This window comes from Taudactylus pleione, unplaced genomic scaffold (assembly GCF_031769625.1).
Source record: "Taudactylus pleione unplaced genomic scaffold, aTauple2 ptg000019l, whole genome shotgun sequence".
NCBI classification, from domain to species: Eukaryota; Metazoa; Chordata; class Amphibia; order Anura; family Myobatrachidae; genus Taudactylus; species Taudactylus pleione.
In genome coordinates this window covers 1,178,988-1,194,294 of record NW_028284421.1, presented here as the reverse complement: position 1 = coordinate 1,194,294, position 15,307 = coordinate 1,178,988, and the positions used below count along the sequence as shown (strand labels likewise).

Genomic DNA, 15,307 nt, shown 5'->3' with positions numbered 1-15,307 from the left:
GCCACCACCTCTAGAATTCCTTCAGTAAGTGCAGTTTACTTGCATTGAGATTTGCAGATTTTCGAGATATCACGCATGTGCAAAATGATAGCCCAGGAGTCATTACATACTGCTCCAGCACTAGGCTGGGAATTGGTATGAAATACCGTTGGCCGCATGGCCGGCGGTTCGATTCCCGTCAGCGGCAGCCTGACAGAAGCAGAGTGCGACGCAGCGGAAGCCCGACAGCGCTGGAAATCCCGATCGTGGATAGGTAAGTATCCACTAACCTAACCTAACCCCCCTAACCCTCCTTAGGGGTGCCTAACCCTAACTTCCCCCCCAAGTGCCTAACCCTAAGTCCCCCGGGGGGGTGCCTATCCCTAAGTCCCCCCCGGGGGTGCCTAACCCTAATCCTCCCTCCCCCTAGCCTAACCCTAACCCTCCCGGGGGGGTGCCTAACCCTAAGTCCCCCCCGGGAGCCCTAAACCTAACCCTCGCCCCCCGCGGCTGTCCGCTCGCGGCGCCCGGCATCACTACGATCGTGATGCCGGGCGCCGGTCTCCCGGCGTCGGGGAAATGCGGGCGTCTACATCTAGACGCCCGGCATTTCACCCTTGCCGGGATAAGACAGTCGGAAAGCCGGCTGCCGGTATTTAGGCAGTCGGCTTCCCGATTGCCTCCCCTAGGGGGATGCGATATAGATGGGAAAGAGATCACCAGTGGGAGTTACCATAACACCTCTGGTGACTTCTTTTTAATACATTGCTGCACTAAGGCCTCCGACAACACTGCGATAAATATAGATGCAGGATGTCTCTTAAGGGTGGTATGAAGAGGGGTTTGCACATATAGAGATTTATTTGTAGACTTGAACTTATGTCTGTGCTTTTGGGGTTTTATTCAGTACAATACACATTTGTATTGTACATGAGCACTAAAATTGAGCGTGCACAGGTTTGTATGCAAGTTATGCTTGGAAAGGGGAGGGAAGTGGCAATTGTAGCCTAAGCAATTACATTACATTATGTTCACGTCAGGAATAACAAGTGTCTACAATACAGTTGATAACGCATAAAGATCATTCAGACAATGCGTACACTTTTCTGAATCTGTCTTCGGCCAGTGGCCAGCACCTGCCTGTTTGTTTCCGCTTGCTCCCCTCCCTCCTGTGCAGTGATGAGTTGACGGCGGTGACATTGCGCTGACACTGGAGAAGATGAGGAGGAGCTAGACAGAGGCTGGACTCTGGAGCTGCCTCACAATGCTGGGAGTGGACTCTGAAAGCAGCCCACCCCAGTCAGGAGAGGTTAGTAGGTATAACTGAAAAGCTATGGGGGGAGTTAATCATTATTATATTTTATAACATCTGGGGGTGTGGGGGGATAATCATTAAATATATAAGGGCTTGGGGTCAGGTGCAGAGAATCACTAAAATACAGTATATAAGGGGTGATGGGGGAAGTCATTAAATATACGATTTAAAGGGTGTGGGCTAGGGTGTCATTAAATATATTATATAGGGGTAGTTTTAAGGTGGGACTCTAAATCATTTAAATATATTATAAAAGGGGTGGGAGTGAAGAGTAGTTGGGAGGAGAAAAGAGACAACACAATGTCTAGTTACGGTTCTGCCCACACTTCTTGGGAGGAGTCTCCGCAGAATGCCCCCACTGCAGCAGTACAGGTAGGACCTGTGCTGGGTGCCTATTGGAGGTGTGGGAAAGAATAACACACAGTGAGCACAGCCTGGGGGCAGTACTGACAAGAGGGGGAGGGCCCCCTTGTCTTATGTACCCCAGGTTAGGTTTAATCAAGCCCTGCCTGAAGCCTAACCATAACCCTCTCCTCCCGCAGCCTGATCCTAACCCTCCCCTCCCGCAGCCTAACCCTAACCCCCCCCCTGCAGCCTAACCCTAATCCTTCCATTTAGTGCAGAGGTTCCTAAACGTGGTCCTCAAGGCACCCTAACAGTTCAGGTTTTAGAAATATCCATGGTTGAGCACAGGTGCCTTAATTAGTACCTCAGTCAATTTTATTTAATCACCTGTGCTCAACCATAGATACCTCTAAAACCAGAACTGTCAAGGTACCTTGAGGACCGTGTTTGGGTACCCCTGCCCTAGTGCCTAACCCTAAAACCTAACCCTAATACCATCGGGATGTCAGCGGTCGGGATTCTGGACTTGGGATTCCAACTGCTGTCGGGATTCTGGCGCAAGTATTCTGACCGCCAGCATCCCAACCATCGGGATGCCAACTACATCCATTAACTAACATTGTCAAACCACATCTATACGCTCTATCTATGCTACCTCTAAGTCACACAAGCACTTAATCACTTGAGTAGTTTTCAAAAAATTGCAGCATTTGGGACAAATGACTAAAGCGTCAATAAAAATGCGCTCCAACAGTAATACATTATATTTGGGGATAAACGGTCACACAGAGCCTTCACCGTGCTCATTATAAGCAGATAAAATAAAAAGGTCTGAAATTTGCCAGTTGCAATAAAAATGGCATAAAAATTAGGAAAATTCTGAAGCTGGAAATCGCTAGTGTGAAAAGCGCCCTTGTGATACCCCTTACCACAACTTTTATTCCTGCCCTTCAGAGGATCAAGCATTTTCCTTGTTTTATATTTAAAATGTGTTTGTGATAAATTTATTGTACAATTAACTAAAATATGCAAATATTGTGAAATCCAGAACAGAAATAATTTGCCAGTAAAATAGACAATAGCTGTTATATAGTAATGCGAAAAGCAAGTGATATTGTCAGAAACATTATCCATCTGGTAAAAACAGATACAGCAGACTTCAATTACCAGAGTATGATAAACATGACTTATCAAGAGATGCAGATTCTCCCAGCTAAACAAAGTCTGCATTGGGAAAGACATGGAGGGAATGAAACACACTACCTTACCTTCATGCGGAAAAAGGTGATGCTTGTTAGCAAGTCCACTGTTGACTTTAAATCCTGGAGCCTTTCAGGGTTGCTAGCAGAGAAATTGTCCTATTTGGTTAAAAAAGTGACATTATTGCTTATTGTACAATCATTATGGCTTGACAGACTCAGACAGCACACTACAAGAGAAAGAGACTTCAATAACAGCCTCGCCCCCCCCCCCAAAAAAAATCAACAAGCATTTAAAGGGGACAGAACACTTAAAAAAAAAAATTACACCCTAATCTAGAGATTTAAATCTATAGAGAACATCAATTCATGATAGAATTAGTTCCTGTAATTGACATTTTTCAGCCAACTCCTGGTAATACCACGCGTGTTGCCCTACCTGCATGGAACGCACACATATCCTACGCTGACGATATTACTTCATTTAGATCAGTGGCTCTCAACCTCAACCCTTAAGTTTTCCCAACAGGTAATGTTTTGTGGAAGCAGGTGAGATAATTACTGACCCAGCAACATACAGTAGGTGTACTCACCTGTGCATGATTAAAGACATCCACAAAACACAACCTGTTTGTGGTACTTGAGGACTGGAGTTGAGAACCCCTGATTTAGACCATTGCTGTATATGTGGAAATTGGGTGTCTGTGAAAAGTTACCATTATTTTCGGTTTGTGACAATATTCTTTCTGATTAGAGTGAAGACACAGTGGTAAATCACTTACAGCTCTACTAGTGAGATAGCTGAAAGCTACTAGGAAATAAACATTTGGCTGGAAGTCTGCTTTAAAAAAGCATACCTCTTTAATTTTAGGTAAACAATACTTTTGATGCAAAGTCCTTCCCCAATGTCATCTAACAATCATATCTGTAGTTCGGGATGAAGTTATGAGACCGGCGGCTTTCAATCCCGACAGCGTAATCCAGGCAAGGGATTTAACAAAGGTGTCGAAATACCGACGCCTATGTTAATCCCGACGCCAGAACGCCGAGCCGATCGTCGTCTCTGCCGGGTAAGTATACTCTTAGCCTGGGGATGGGGGGTTAGGTTTAGGGACCCCTGGAGGTCAAAGACTTAGGCTAGGGGAAGGGGCAGTTAGGGTTAGGCACTAGGGGGGAGGTTAGAGTTAGGCACCCCACTGGGAGGGTTAGGTTTAGGGTGCGGGGAGGGGGTTTTAGGTTTAGGCACCCATGGGGGGAGGTTAGGTTTAGGCACTAGCGGGGAGGTTAGGGTTAGGCACTAGGGGGGAGGTTAGGGTTAGGCACCCCTAAGGGAAGGTTAGGGGGGGGAGGGGAGGGTTAGCATACTTACCACCGGGCGTCAGGATCTTCACCTGTCGGCCTGTCACTATCGGGATTTGAACCGGCTCTTGAGCCGCCGGTATTTCAGTCCCATTCCCTGTAGTTCAGAGCAGCTTGTTGCTAAGATGTAACAGTGGTATTTTCACTAAGGGGTCTATTCATTATGTTAATTATCTGGGTCCGACCACGATAATTAACATACTAACTCACGGTAAGCGCGGAAATAATTCAATATTGCTCCGGTGCGGAGACAGCTGATCTGATAATCAGCTGTCACCCCAAATCTTTTCACTGCTCCTTTTGGAGCAGTGAAACTTAGCACTGGCTAGTCTGACTCTACAGTGCTAGTGCACCTGAGGAACTAGAGTTCATGCATGCGCACAAAGCCCCAGCGTCCGGCAGAAGGAGCCAAACAGGGGCGCAGGGACTTAAAAGGATCCTTCTTTGTAACCCGGGACTCCTTCCCATAGTTGAGTTCGAATGCGGTTGCAAACTCCATCTGAAGATGGTGAATGTTCCCGCAGTCCAGCTCCAAACATATTGTATTTTCGGAGATTAAAGAAATTCTGTCCCCATGCTAATGTATGGGGACAGCGGGCCACATCGGAAGTGAAAGGTAAGCAGGAGATATCTGTGATGAATGGCCCGAAAACGTCATTTCTACAAATGTTCATTTTCATCTGCTTTTGTAGAAATTAAGTGATAATGAATACACCCCTAAATAGTAAAAAGTATATGCACACTCCTTTTTAATTAGTGTGATTGGCTATTTCAACCACACCCATTGCTGACAGGTGCATAAAATCAAACATACCGCCATGCAATCTCCATAGTCAAATATCAGTAGTAGAATGGTTCATAAAGCAGAGCTCAGTAACGCTAAAAATGTCATTATCATAGGATGCCACTTTTCCAACAAGCCAATTTGTCAGGTTTCTGTCTTTCCAGAGTGTTGTTATTGTGAAGTGAAAATATCTAGAAGCAACAACAGCTCAGCTGTGAAGTGATAGGCCACACAAGCTCACAGGATGAGGCCACCTAGTGCTGAAGTGTGTAGTGTGTAGAAATTGCCTGTCCTTTGTTGGAACACTTACTACCAAGTTCCAAACTGCCCCTGGAAGTAACATCAGCACAGAATTGGATTTCCGTAGCTGAGCAGCCGTACACAAGCCTCAGCTCACCATGCACAATGTCAAACATCAGATGGAGTGGAGCACACCCTCATTGCATTCCTACAAAACCAATCATTCTTCACTAGCCGGAAGTCCAAAGGAAAAATCTGGGTTTGGCGGATGCCAATACAATGCTTCCTTCCATACTGCACGCTGTAACGTTTAGTAAAGGAGGAATAATGATCTGGGGCGGTTTCTCATTTATTGGCCTGGGCCCTTTAGTTGAAGGAAAATCTTAATGTTACAGCATAATATGATATTCTGGAGAATTATGTGCTTCCAACTTTGTGGCAAAAATTGGGGAAGGCCTTTTCCTATTTCAGCATGACAATGAACCTGTGCACAAAACGAGGTCTATCAAAAATGGTTTATCGAGTTTGTTATGGAAGAATTTGATCAGCCTGCACATAGCTACAACCGTAACCCCATCAAATACCTATGGGATGAATAGGAACGCTGTCTGAAGGACCGGCCTGATAGGCAAACATCATTATTGTGGCTGAATAGTGCAAATCCCTGAAGCCATTTTTCAAAATCAGGTGGAAAGTTTCGCCAGAGAAGTGGAGGCTGCTATCGCAGTAAAAGGGAGACCAACTCCATATTAATGCATGGTTTTGAAATAATATATTCAACAAGAAAACATAAGCCTGGTGTTCCAGTGTCCACATACTTTTGGCCATGTATGTAGTATAGAAATTATAACGAAGAATCAGATGTAACATATTTTTAATACATTCCAGTCACAGGGTGAATTGACACACATTTGCAGCCACATGGACTGGCTCTAACTTTCAAAAGGGCCAAAGATTACCCTTAACATTTGTAGCAGAGATGAGCAATAAAACCGAACACACTCATCTCTAATCAGTATTAAGTTAAACCAATGCGTTAAATCAGTGACAAATGTGCCTATCTGTAATAACATTATCAGGAATGTAAAACAAGATGTAACAAACAAATCTGATGATATAACAGGAATGTGCAGTGGTCGGCAGGTAACAGTGGAGGCGGCAGGTGAAGATGAATACTCCAGATATCAACAAATGGCATTGTACATGGCAATCCAAGACTAATACAATGCTAACAAACAGTAACAGCAGCTGATACATTCTCAACAGAACAATCAGTACAACCATGACTCACAATTCGTCAACTTGGCAGGCAGGTAGGCAGGTTTATAAAACATTTAAGGTAAAAAGACAGAACAAAATCAAAGCTAAATCTAACGTTGTCAGAACCATTTATATTACATGTACTGTAAACTCTCTTTATGGATTCTCTGTACCCAAAATAATAAAATTGAATCTTGATAATTAAACTACACTGCAGCTAATTTTCTAATGACTAAATATACTTACCCTGTATTTTGATAGGTCAATTCGCAGGGAGTTGTGCAACTGATCCAACAGTTTTATAAACTTTTCTCTCTGTATAAATAGAAAAAATAGATATCATTGAAATTTAAAGAAAATAGCACTGGAAACACTTGAATAGCATTTATATTGCAAGTGTCTCGATAATACATGTAAATGTCATATTAGCAATGCTTACAAGCAGCATTAAGCATCATTTACTCTATGTAAAGGTGTAGAGGCTTTCTTTAAGCCATCACCGCATACTTCAATACAATTAATACATTCTCAGTACCACTCACTCCAAAGTTTGTAGCAGCAAACCGGTCTGAGGCAGAAACATTTGTTGAGGCTGTTGTGTGAGCGTAGAACGCGTTTATATTTGCCAATAAGGTACTCATGACAGCAGGGACACCTGGGCACATGTATTTGGAAGACAGGCAGGAAAAATGCCTAGAGAAAAGAGAAAGAACCTTGTAAGTGCTTGTCTGAAATGAAGTTGCAGTCTGTGTTACAGCACTAGATCTATAAAAGGTGTATACAGCACCAGTTTTTTGCACCTTTCAGTTCACGGGGTATAAATTGTTTATTTTTAATATCTCTTAACTATAAATGAAATACTGTACATTAGTAGAATTACCACATCTTTAATCCATATACACCAGCATTGCAACATCCCTGTCAGGGGATGGAAAGGCTGATCCATAGTTAGAATGTTGACAAGCAGAACATGGACAGCGATACTGTATGTGGAATCCGACACGCTGGGCATGCTAATACTGCACTGTAATGCATTGTGACAGTCCCGGCTTTAGAAGTAGGGCATCATGTTCAAAGTGTTAAAGCTAGTCACAATGCTGTACAGCACATGCTAGCATGCCCCTAATATCAGTTATAGGAAATCTTTTAGCGTTTTTTTTTCTAAAATTCCACACGTCAGCGGAGACAGCCATTTTGAAGTAAAAAAAACCCTGTCATTTATCATCTATGAACTGATAAGCTGCACTTGCAAATTGTTACATTGCTACCTCCACTGAGCGTAAACAGTTGAGAGTCTGTTCGGGCCCAGGTAATTTTCTGGGTTGTGGCCTAATTTCAGGAGGTGTGGCCACATCCCTTAGGAAAATAAAAAATTGCAGCGTGTGAAGCATCACTGTGAGCTGAACAAGGGCGAGCTGGAAGCCCCTCAGCCAGGGACAAATTTGAGCATTATCAGTGTGATCGCTCCCTCCCACCACCGCACAGACAGAGGAGACCACTGCTTCTGCTTCCTTAGCCCAACTGCAGTCCAGCTCTGGGGAGAGAGGCTGCTGACAGGTAAAAGGGCAGGGGGTGTCGGCAGACCCGGACTTCCCCCTGGCCTCTCCAACAAGCCCAAGTAATTAGTACCCGCTCCCCCCCTCTCTGTGCCCCTGCTCATATAGGGGGAGAGGTACTGTATCAAACCACCTAGGGAGAGATAAAGTGCAGAAGTTGCCCATGCCAACCAATCATCTTCTAACTGTCATTTTACAGACTGTGCTAGATAACTGACAGAAGCTGATTGGTTGCTTTAGACAACTTCTCTACTTTATCTCTCTCGAAGTTCTGATACATCATTTATTATTTATTACTAGTTACTATTATAGTGCACACACAGAGTATCCCGCAGCGCTTTACAGAAAATATTTGGCTATTCACATTAGTCCCTGCCCCAGTACAGTTTACAATCAATAGCCCCTACCACATGTACACACACACACTAGGGTTAATTTTTGTCGGGAGCCAATTAACCTACCAGTATATTTTGGATTATAGGAGTAAAATGGAGTACCCGGAGAAAACTCATGCAAGCACAGAGACTATACAAACTTCACACAGTTACGGCATTTGCCATATACATTTCATTCATTGACAGTTTCATATGTAGCACACACATATTACTCAGGGCTTTACACATAACATTTCATTATTCACATCAGTCCCTACTCCAGTGATGCAAAATTTTTGGGGTTCTGGAGACCTGGTGTAAAGGTATGTAGTAAGTAGCATTGTGGCTATATTACAGCAAGTAGTCAATGGATTTCTACTGCAGAAAATGTCAGAATTCATATGCAAAGTGTGACTTTAGCATTTATTACAAATAATCCTTTTCCATCAAAATCCCGTGTCTGACCTGGGGTTTGGAACACGGTTCCAAGCCAGGTCAGACCCGGGATTTACCCGATTTCCACTGCGGCGCCAACCCGGGAATATCCCAGGTCGGCGCCTTTCATACTGCACATGGAACATGATGTCATCACCAAGCGCCGGAAACTCCAAATCTCCCCTGAATACCAGACTGGAGCGGACCAGCAACCAGAGGAGGGGTCTTTTCCAGAGGTGGGGGGGGGCATTCGGGAGGCTGTCTGTGAAAGCTATCACCAGGGAGGGAGAGATTACAGCCTCCCTGTATGAAGCGGGGATGGGGTAAAACTGGAATAGTCTGGACCATTCGGGGAGGCTGTGATTTCTCCCTCCCCGGTGACAGCTGTCACAGCCAGCTTCCAAATACCAGCCAAACACCATGAGGTAAACGGGTCCCGGGTTCGGTTACCCGTTGGCACTGAGCCTGACCAGGGTTTTACCCACTTAAAACCCAGTATTTCTTCTCGGGTCAATAGATCAGGGATTTTTTCCTAGGAGCCTTTTCCACTGAGCCGCTACCCAGGTTGACACAGAAATAACCCGGGTATTTTGGCCAGTGGAAAAGGGGTATTATACTGTCAAGGCACAATTCTCAGTATTCTCTTTTGTGTTTCTTACCCTAACAACACTTTCTACTCCCATTTCAGCCTGCGTGACATTCACTTACTGTTTGCAGTATTGACATACTGTACATACCCACTTGTTTAGCTGGTGGCCCCTGTAGGGAATATCACTGAGACTCTCTCAAATCAGCAAATTGCAGGATCATACTGACGAGGAAGGGAAGGGCCACGATGACACAATTCACTGAGTCATTGTGCGCCCCATCCCGCCTAGTTCACCAGGTAGTGGCCTAGATGCAGGAGGGTGACCCACTCTTCTGGGAGTCCATGGTTACTTCCTAAATGTGGGATCCTCATGGGCATTCTGCTAGAGTAGGAAAGTATGATATTGAAAGTATTGCTTGTTTCAAAATACAATCAAAATCTGCACCTTAAAATGAGAAATTCATACATTGCAATGGTGGCCATTTAAATTCTAGAGATGCTCCCTGCATTTGTGGACTTAAGCCAATCTGAAATCTATCCCTTGTTAAGTGTCAGAAAGTTGACAAACAAGGTTGACAGTGCAATTTGTTCTTGTGTAAAACCATGTACCTTCCACTGGATTTTAATATGATGAATGTAGTTCTATCCTCTAGAGATGTAAGCAACAGAATCTTTTAATACTTGTGAGCACAATAAGCAAAGTAGTTGTTGTGTCATATTTCAGATGTTTATGAGGTTCCGTCTGCTCTTGGGAAAAACTATATCACAGTGATTTCTCCAAGTCTATTAGAGGAATTTATCACAAGTCAGAGTATTCCTGAGTGTGGAACCACGGTCAGCTATGCATATGCTGACAAAAAAGCATAAAAATTATATATCTACAGTATTATATACAGTATATACAGATGATAAAGCACACCTCATTGTAAATTATACAAATATAAAAGTCACAGGTGTTTTAGAGTATATAGACAGGGCTGGTTTAACAGGGGGACAACAGGGGCGGTCGCCCCGGGGAACCAACACATAAAGGGCCCCCACATAATGTTCCCACACTACCCGGATCCTGGGGTATAGCATTTCGCTACCTCCGATTCTGTTTTCCTGGAATGCATATGCAGGTGCCCCGCTAGGTGCTTAAGCCACTGCCCCGCAATCATAACGCTGCATTCTTAGAGCACATATAGGAAGACTCTTCCTAAATGTGCTCGAAGAGTGCAGAGGTATGACACTGGCCAATTGTTTCTGTTCATGTTTCTACCTGCAGGGCTGAATTAACTGGGGAGCGACTGCAGTCTCTGCACACTACAGGGGAGTGGCTTAAACGCCGATCGGGACAGCTGCCTGTGCGTTTGGTTTGACAGTCACACGGCCCACACCCGGAAGCTTCTCTCTTACCCCTGGGTGGCTGGACGGCCCCTCATACTGGCAGCGGAAGTTAGTGTTTATGCAAAGCTCTGCTGCTGGCACCTCTTAGTCAATGGACCTTCCTGCCCTCTTGATTACCGCAGATGCTGCTCCTGGGTCCCGTGGAGCTGCCACTAGATAGAACTCCGTTCCTTGCTGCCCTCCTCATATCCATCCCTGTAGCTTCCCTACACCACATCTGGATCCCTCTCCACCTCTCCCACTGACAGACTGGTTAAAGATGCAACTGGTGAATAATATTTCCTGTGGGTGACTATATGTGTGTGTTTTATTGCTGTGTGTGTCTCTTTCTTTTCATGTGAAGCCCATGGGACCCATTTAACAAGAAGACATAACCCATTTAGCACTCACTAAAGAGGTTATCTCCTCCTTTTAGTATTTAACAAACAGCGGTAAGCTTAGCGTATCGCTGTTTGGCAATGTAGTGCTTACGCCATCTGTAGATGGAGAGAGTGATACGGTCCCTATTGAGCATTTTCCATACCCCCACTTCATAATTCCCACTTTGACCACTGCCTTTTACCTGAGGGGGGCTGCCGCTGCTGCAGGTCTGGCCGTGGCCGGCCGGTTCCCAGTGCCTGTGCAATGAATCTGGCCTGACCTGTGGTTGCTGCAAAGACACAGGAAGCTGAGTCTATGGAGGGACATGGGGGGAGGGAGCAGAGACTGCTGGAGAGACATGGTGGAATGAGACTGTTGGAAAGACACAGTGGGGAAAGGGCTAGAGATTTTCCACTACCTTCAAGATTAGAAGGAAAAGGATGGCGCACATTAATCCTCATTAAAGACACCAATTCCAAAAAAAACGCATTACAGTACAGTACCTCTGTTGTTTGATGATTACATTGGTTATATTCATACATAAACAGATGTCTTCCAGACCATGTGATTGCCTACATGAATAGTGAATACCAACTGATGTTAGTGTCTGCCCAGGAAGAATCCATTTCTTCAGAGGTTTCACTGTTGCAGAGAAACTACCATATAGGTAAGACACAGGGAGTTATCTATAATGGATACAGGGTGTACGGGGAACACGGGCCCCTGGGTCCAGGGGGGCCCCGCACCACACACCCTGCACCCATAATGTTACTTACCTCTCCGGAGTCCCACTTCGGCGCGGGGGTCCGGCGCTGTAAAACGACTGGAAAATGGCAGCGGCGGCCTTTTGCCCGTCGTTTGCGCATGCGCAGTACAGGGAAAATGGCTGCCACGGCCATTTTCGGGGTGATCTGTGCATACACTATAGACTGTGGGCACACTCTAGTGCCCAGAGTCTATAACTCCGGCGCTGGCCGCACACAGCTCAATGCGCTGCCGGCCGCTGGGCGGAGAGGAGGGGGCCCGTGTCGGGGGCTGCACACGGGCCCCCTCCTTTCTAGAAACGCCCCTGGTAAGACAGGACTCAAGCCGACCATCCTGTACCGTGTGTGTGTGGTGTTTAGGATTTTCTAAGTTAAAGGGTTTTTTTTCATAATTTGAAGCACAATGCCTAAATATAAGTACATTTAATATTGTGTATTTTCCCACCACTCCACTGACTGCAGGTGGAGGAACCTAGCTATTATGCATATAAGGATCCCCTGCAGTATAAGCTACAAATGCGGGCCTATAATCTGCAAATAGTATATAACTGTTAAGTGCCCCTTCATTATTTGAAACATTTCAATTTTTCTTCTAATATTGCTTGGTGTACCGTCATTCGATTAATCCTAAGAGTGAGGTGACATTGTCTTTGTTATGGAAGTCCCTTTTGTGAGTCTTACAGTGGGCGAGGTCCACTTAGAAATGTGCTTTCCTACAAGAGGGTAAGCGAAAAGTGCAGGAAGGGAGGAATAAGGTTGGGTCTCTGGCTCCTCATCTGAAAAATGTAGATTATTTTGTAGGGAGGAAAAGGCTGTGCCTCCAAAAATATACCTTCCTCACCCAGCCAGCTCATGCAAATAATGACATCCCCCGAAATTGTGCTAAATCATATGTAGCAGGAATTGTTCTAATCTAGCCACCTCCCCCATCAGACCCCACAAGGTATGCAAATATAATGACCATGAAACTATAATAGACACATCACTGGTCCAGAACTCTCATTTAAAATCACAGGTGCAATTATGACATTAACAATAGATAAAAGGGCTCATGTTGAGCTGGGTAATATTATACCAGCTTTATTATGTTTTTATTTAAATTCCAACGTAATTTGTTTTGCTATCAAAACCAATACTAAAATATTGTGCGTATGACACGGTTGGATCTTGGTGTAAGTATAATTGCACTACCATTTAGCATATTTGAGTAAATGCATGCATCATTTTAAAGCTTATAGTTTGAATGGATTTGTCCAACTCAACCAGAGAACCAAAGTGAGTAAGGGGCTTGCTGTGTGTTCTAATGACAATGAGGTGATGCTATTTTATTTTATTTTGCAAAATACATGGACTATAGGGCTTACTGTAGATATTAATATACTGTACTTGGGCTAAGGTTTTGCTCACTGCTAATGTGAATAACAATCTTGTATGAACTGTATAGGAAATAATCTAATATTATACTATATCCATACTAAGGATAGCCTGGAATGATGTGAAAGAGTCTATGGTTGCAGTGCCATCAAGAGCAAATGACAAAGTTCTACTGGGCTTAAGAATGTATACAGATCTCTCGGTATAATTATATCAAATATCATGACACAGTATTATGATTTCTGCTAATCGAAGCTCAATATATTAGAATTTATACAGGAAAACAAAAACTATTATAAAACAAATAAAACAACATTTGAATATAATTTCCAGGAACACTGGAAATATGGGTGAATGCACAGCATATACAGTACATTACTTGTCATACAATCTTAGCTTACTTTGCTGCATTACACCAAAGTACATTGTTATATTGTAATTTTTCTGTATTTTAACTATTTAAATACAGCAGTTAGGTGTAATAAATATTAACTTGTAAAGCACATATTAGTACAATAAGCAAAGAGAATTACATTTTATACACAGAGTTAAAGCAACTACATTACACTGCATTTAGTCTATATAGGACAACATTTTCCAAGGATACTGTATGTTTTTTTAAACCTAGGGGGCATATTTAATAATTAATGGGTTTTAGCCTTGATAATTATAATTTCTTATCACGGCAATAAGAAATTAGGTATCATACGGATATTGGAAATGATGTGTGTGCAGGTGTTGTTATTGCAGAGTTATGTAGACACACACCAGTGGATGACTCAAACAGCCTGGTTACTTAAAGAGTGGTGTTGGTTTATTGATAGATTGCATGTAACAGTGAGTACTGCTGTACCTGCTAACATAATGTTTCGCTAATATGACCACTTCACTACTTCTTCAGGACCTCAGTGTGCTACTGCACATGCACAGTCTACAGACCACACATGTGCAGACCACCATTGATGGAGAAATATCTTATGGATCCCTCTCTCTTTGTAAATTGCGCATTTTGTAGTATTTTAGCCCACAGACTAATGTAATTTAAAGAGGGAGGGCTGCTTTTGTGGTCCAAAATGGTGGACTCTGCTGCTGTCCCCTGTACATACATCACAGGTATACATAATACTTGCAGATACACCCCCCCTTACACTCGACTATTAATAAGGGACAACAGCAGCTCAGTAATAAACTAAGCTGCATACACACGTAGAGATTTTCTGTCCAACCATCCAACTAGTTGATTGGTTGGAATGAAAATCTGGTAAGGTATTGTCGAAGCTGGATAATTGGTTGACACAAGATCAGCTTAAAATTAGATCGAAACGATGCCATTTTGCGAATGGCCGCCTAGCGCCGTTTTAAGTTACAATTCACAAGCTCAGTACATATGGCAATGTTTTAATAATCCTTTCAGAAACCATACCCTGATGTATCTTAGGACAACCTTGCATAAAAAAAATACCATAACAAATACAGTATTCACGCAGAGTCTAGAAAAACAGCTTCCTGAGAAAAGTAATTAGAAAAGACAATACACCAGGAACTGTGGGTGTTTTTGCATGTAAAGGGAGAGACCCCACATGTGGACAGGTGTAGCTGTGGCAATTGTAATATGGCCCAGACACTTGAATTTGACTGAATAAACAATGGTAAGAAATCTGCTTGAAAAGAACTGACACAGGTATCCTAATTAGGCAGAAGAAAGCTTTTAAACTCATTCTCTGACAGGATGGCACCAGCAATCGGCAGGGGGTCTCCATCCTGTTTGAGAGTGAAGCTCACTGCCCATAACACATTGCATTGCAGTTTAAAAATGTTAGTAAAGAGTGTATGTGTATATATATGTGTGTGTGTGTATATATATATATATATATATATATATATATTTATTAAATCCATCATAAATAGAATCACATGCATAAACAACGCACATTATGCACAGTTGCGCTGTTAACATGTCGCACATTAGCGAATGCATAATATCC

At 43.4% G+C, this 15,307-nt stretch overlaps 1 protein-coding gene across 1 annotated transcript in view; it reads right to left on the bottom strand.

Moving 5' to 3' along the window:
* UNC13C (unc-13 homolog C) overlaps positions 1–15,307 on the bottom strand; it is a 718,105-nt gene that overhangs the window by 404,325 nt on the left and 298,473 nt on the right. Inside the window, exons 13-15 of the mRNA XM_088444832.1 lie at positions 7,024–7,174; positions 6,728–6,796; positions 2,908–2,997 (exon numbers count right to left, since the gene is read on the bottom strand). Coding sequence (XP_088300958.1) covers positions 2,908–2,997; positions 6,728–6,796; positions 7,024–7,174 — 310 coding nt within the window. The remainder of the gene's footprint in view (positions 1–2,907; positions 2,998–6,727; positions 6,797–7,023; positions 7,175–15,307) is intronic.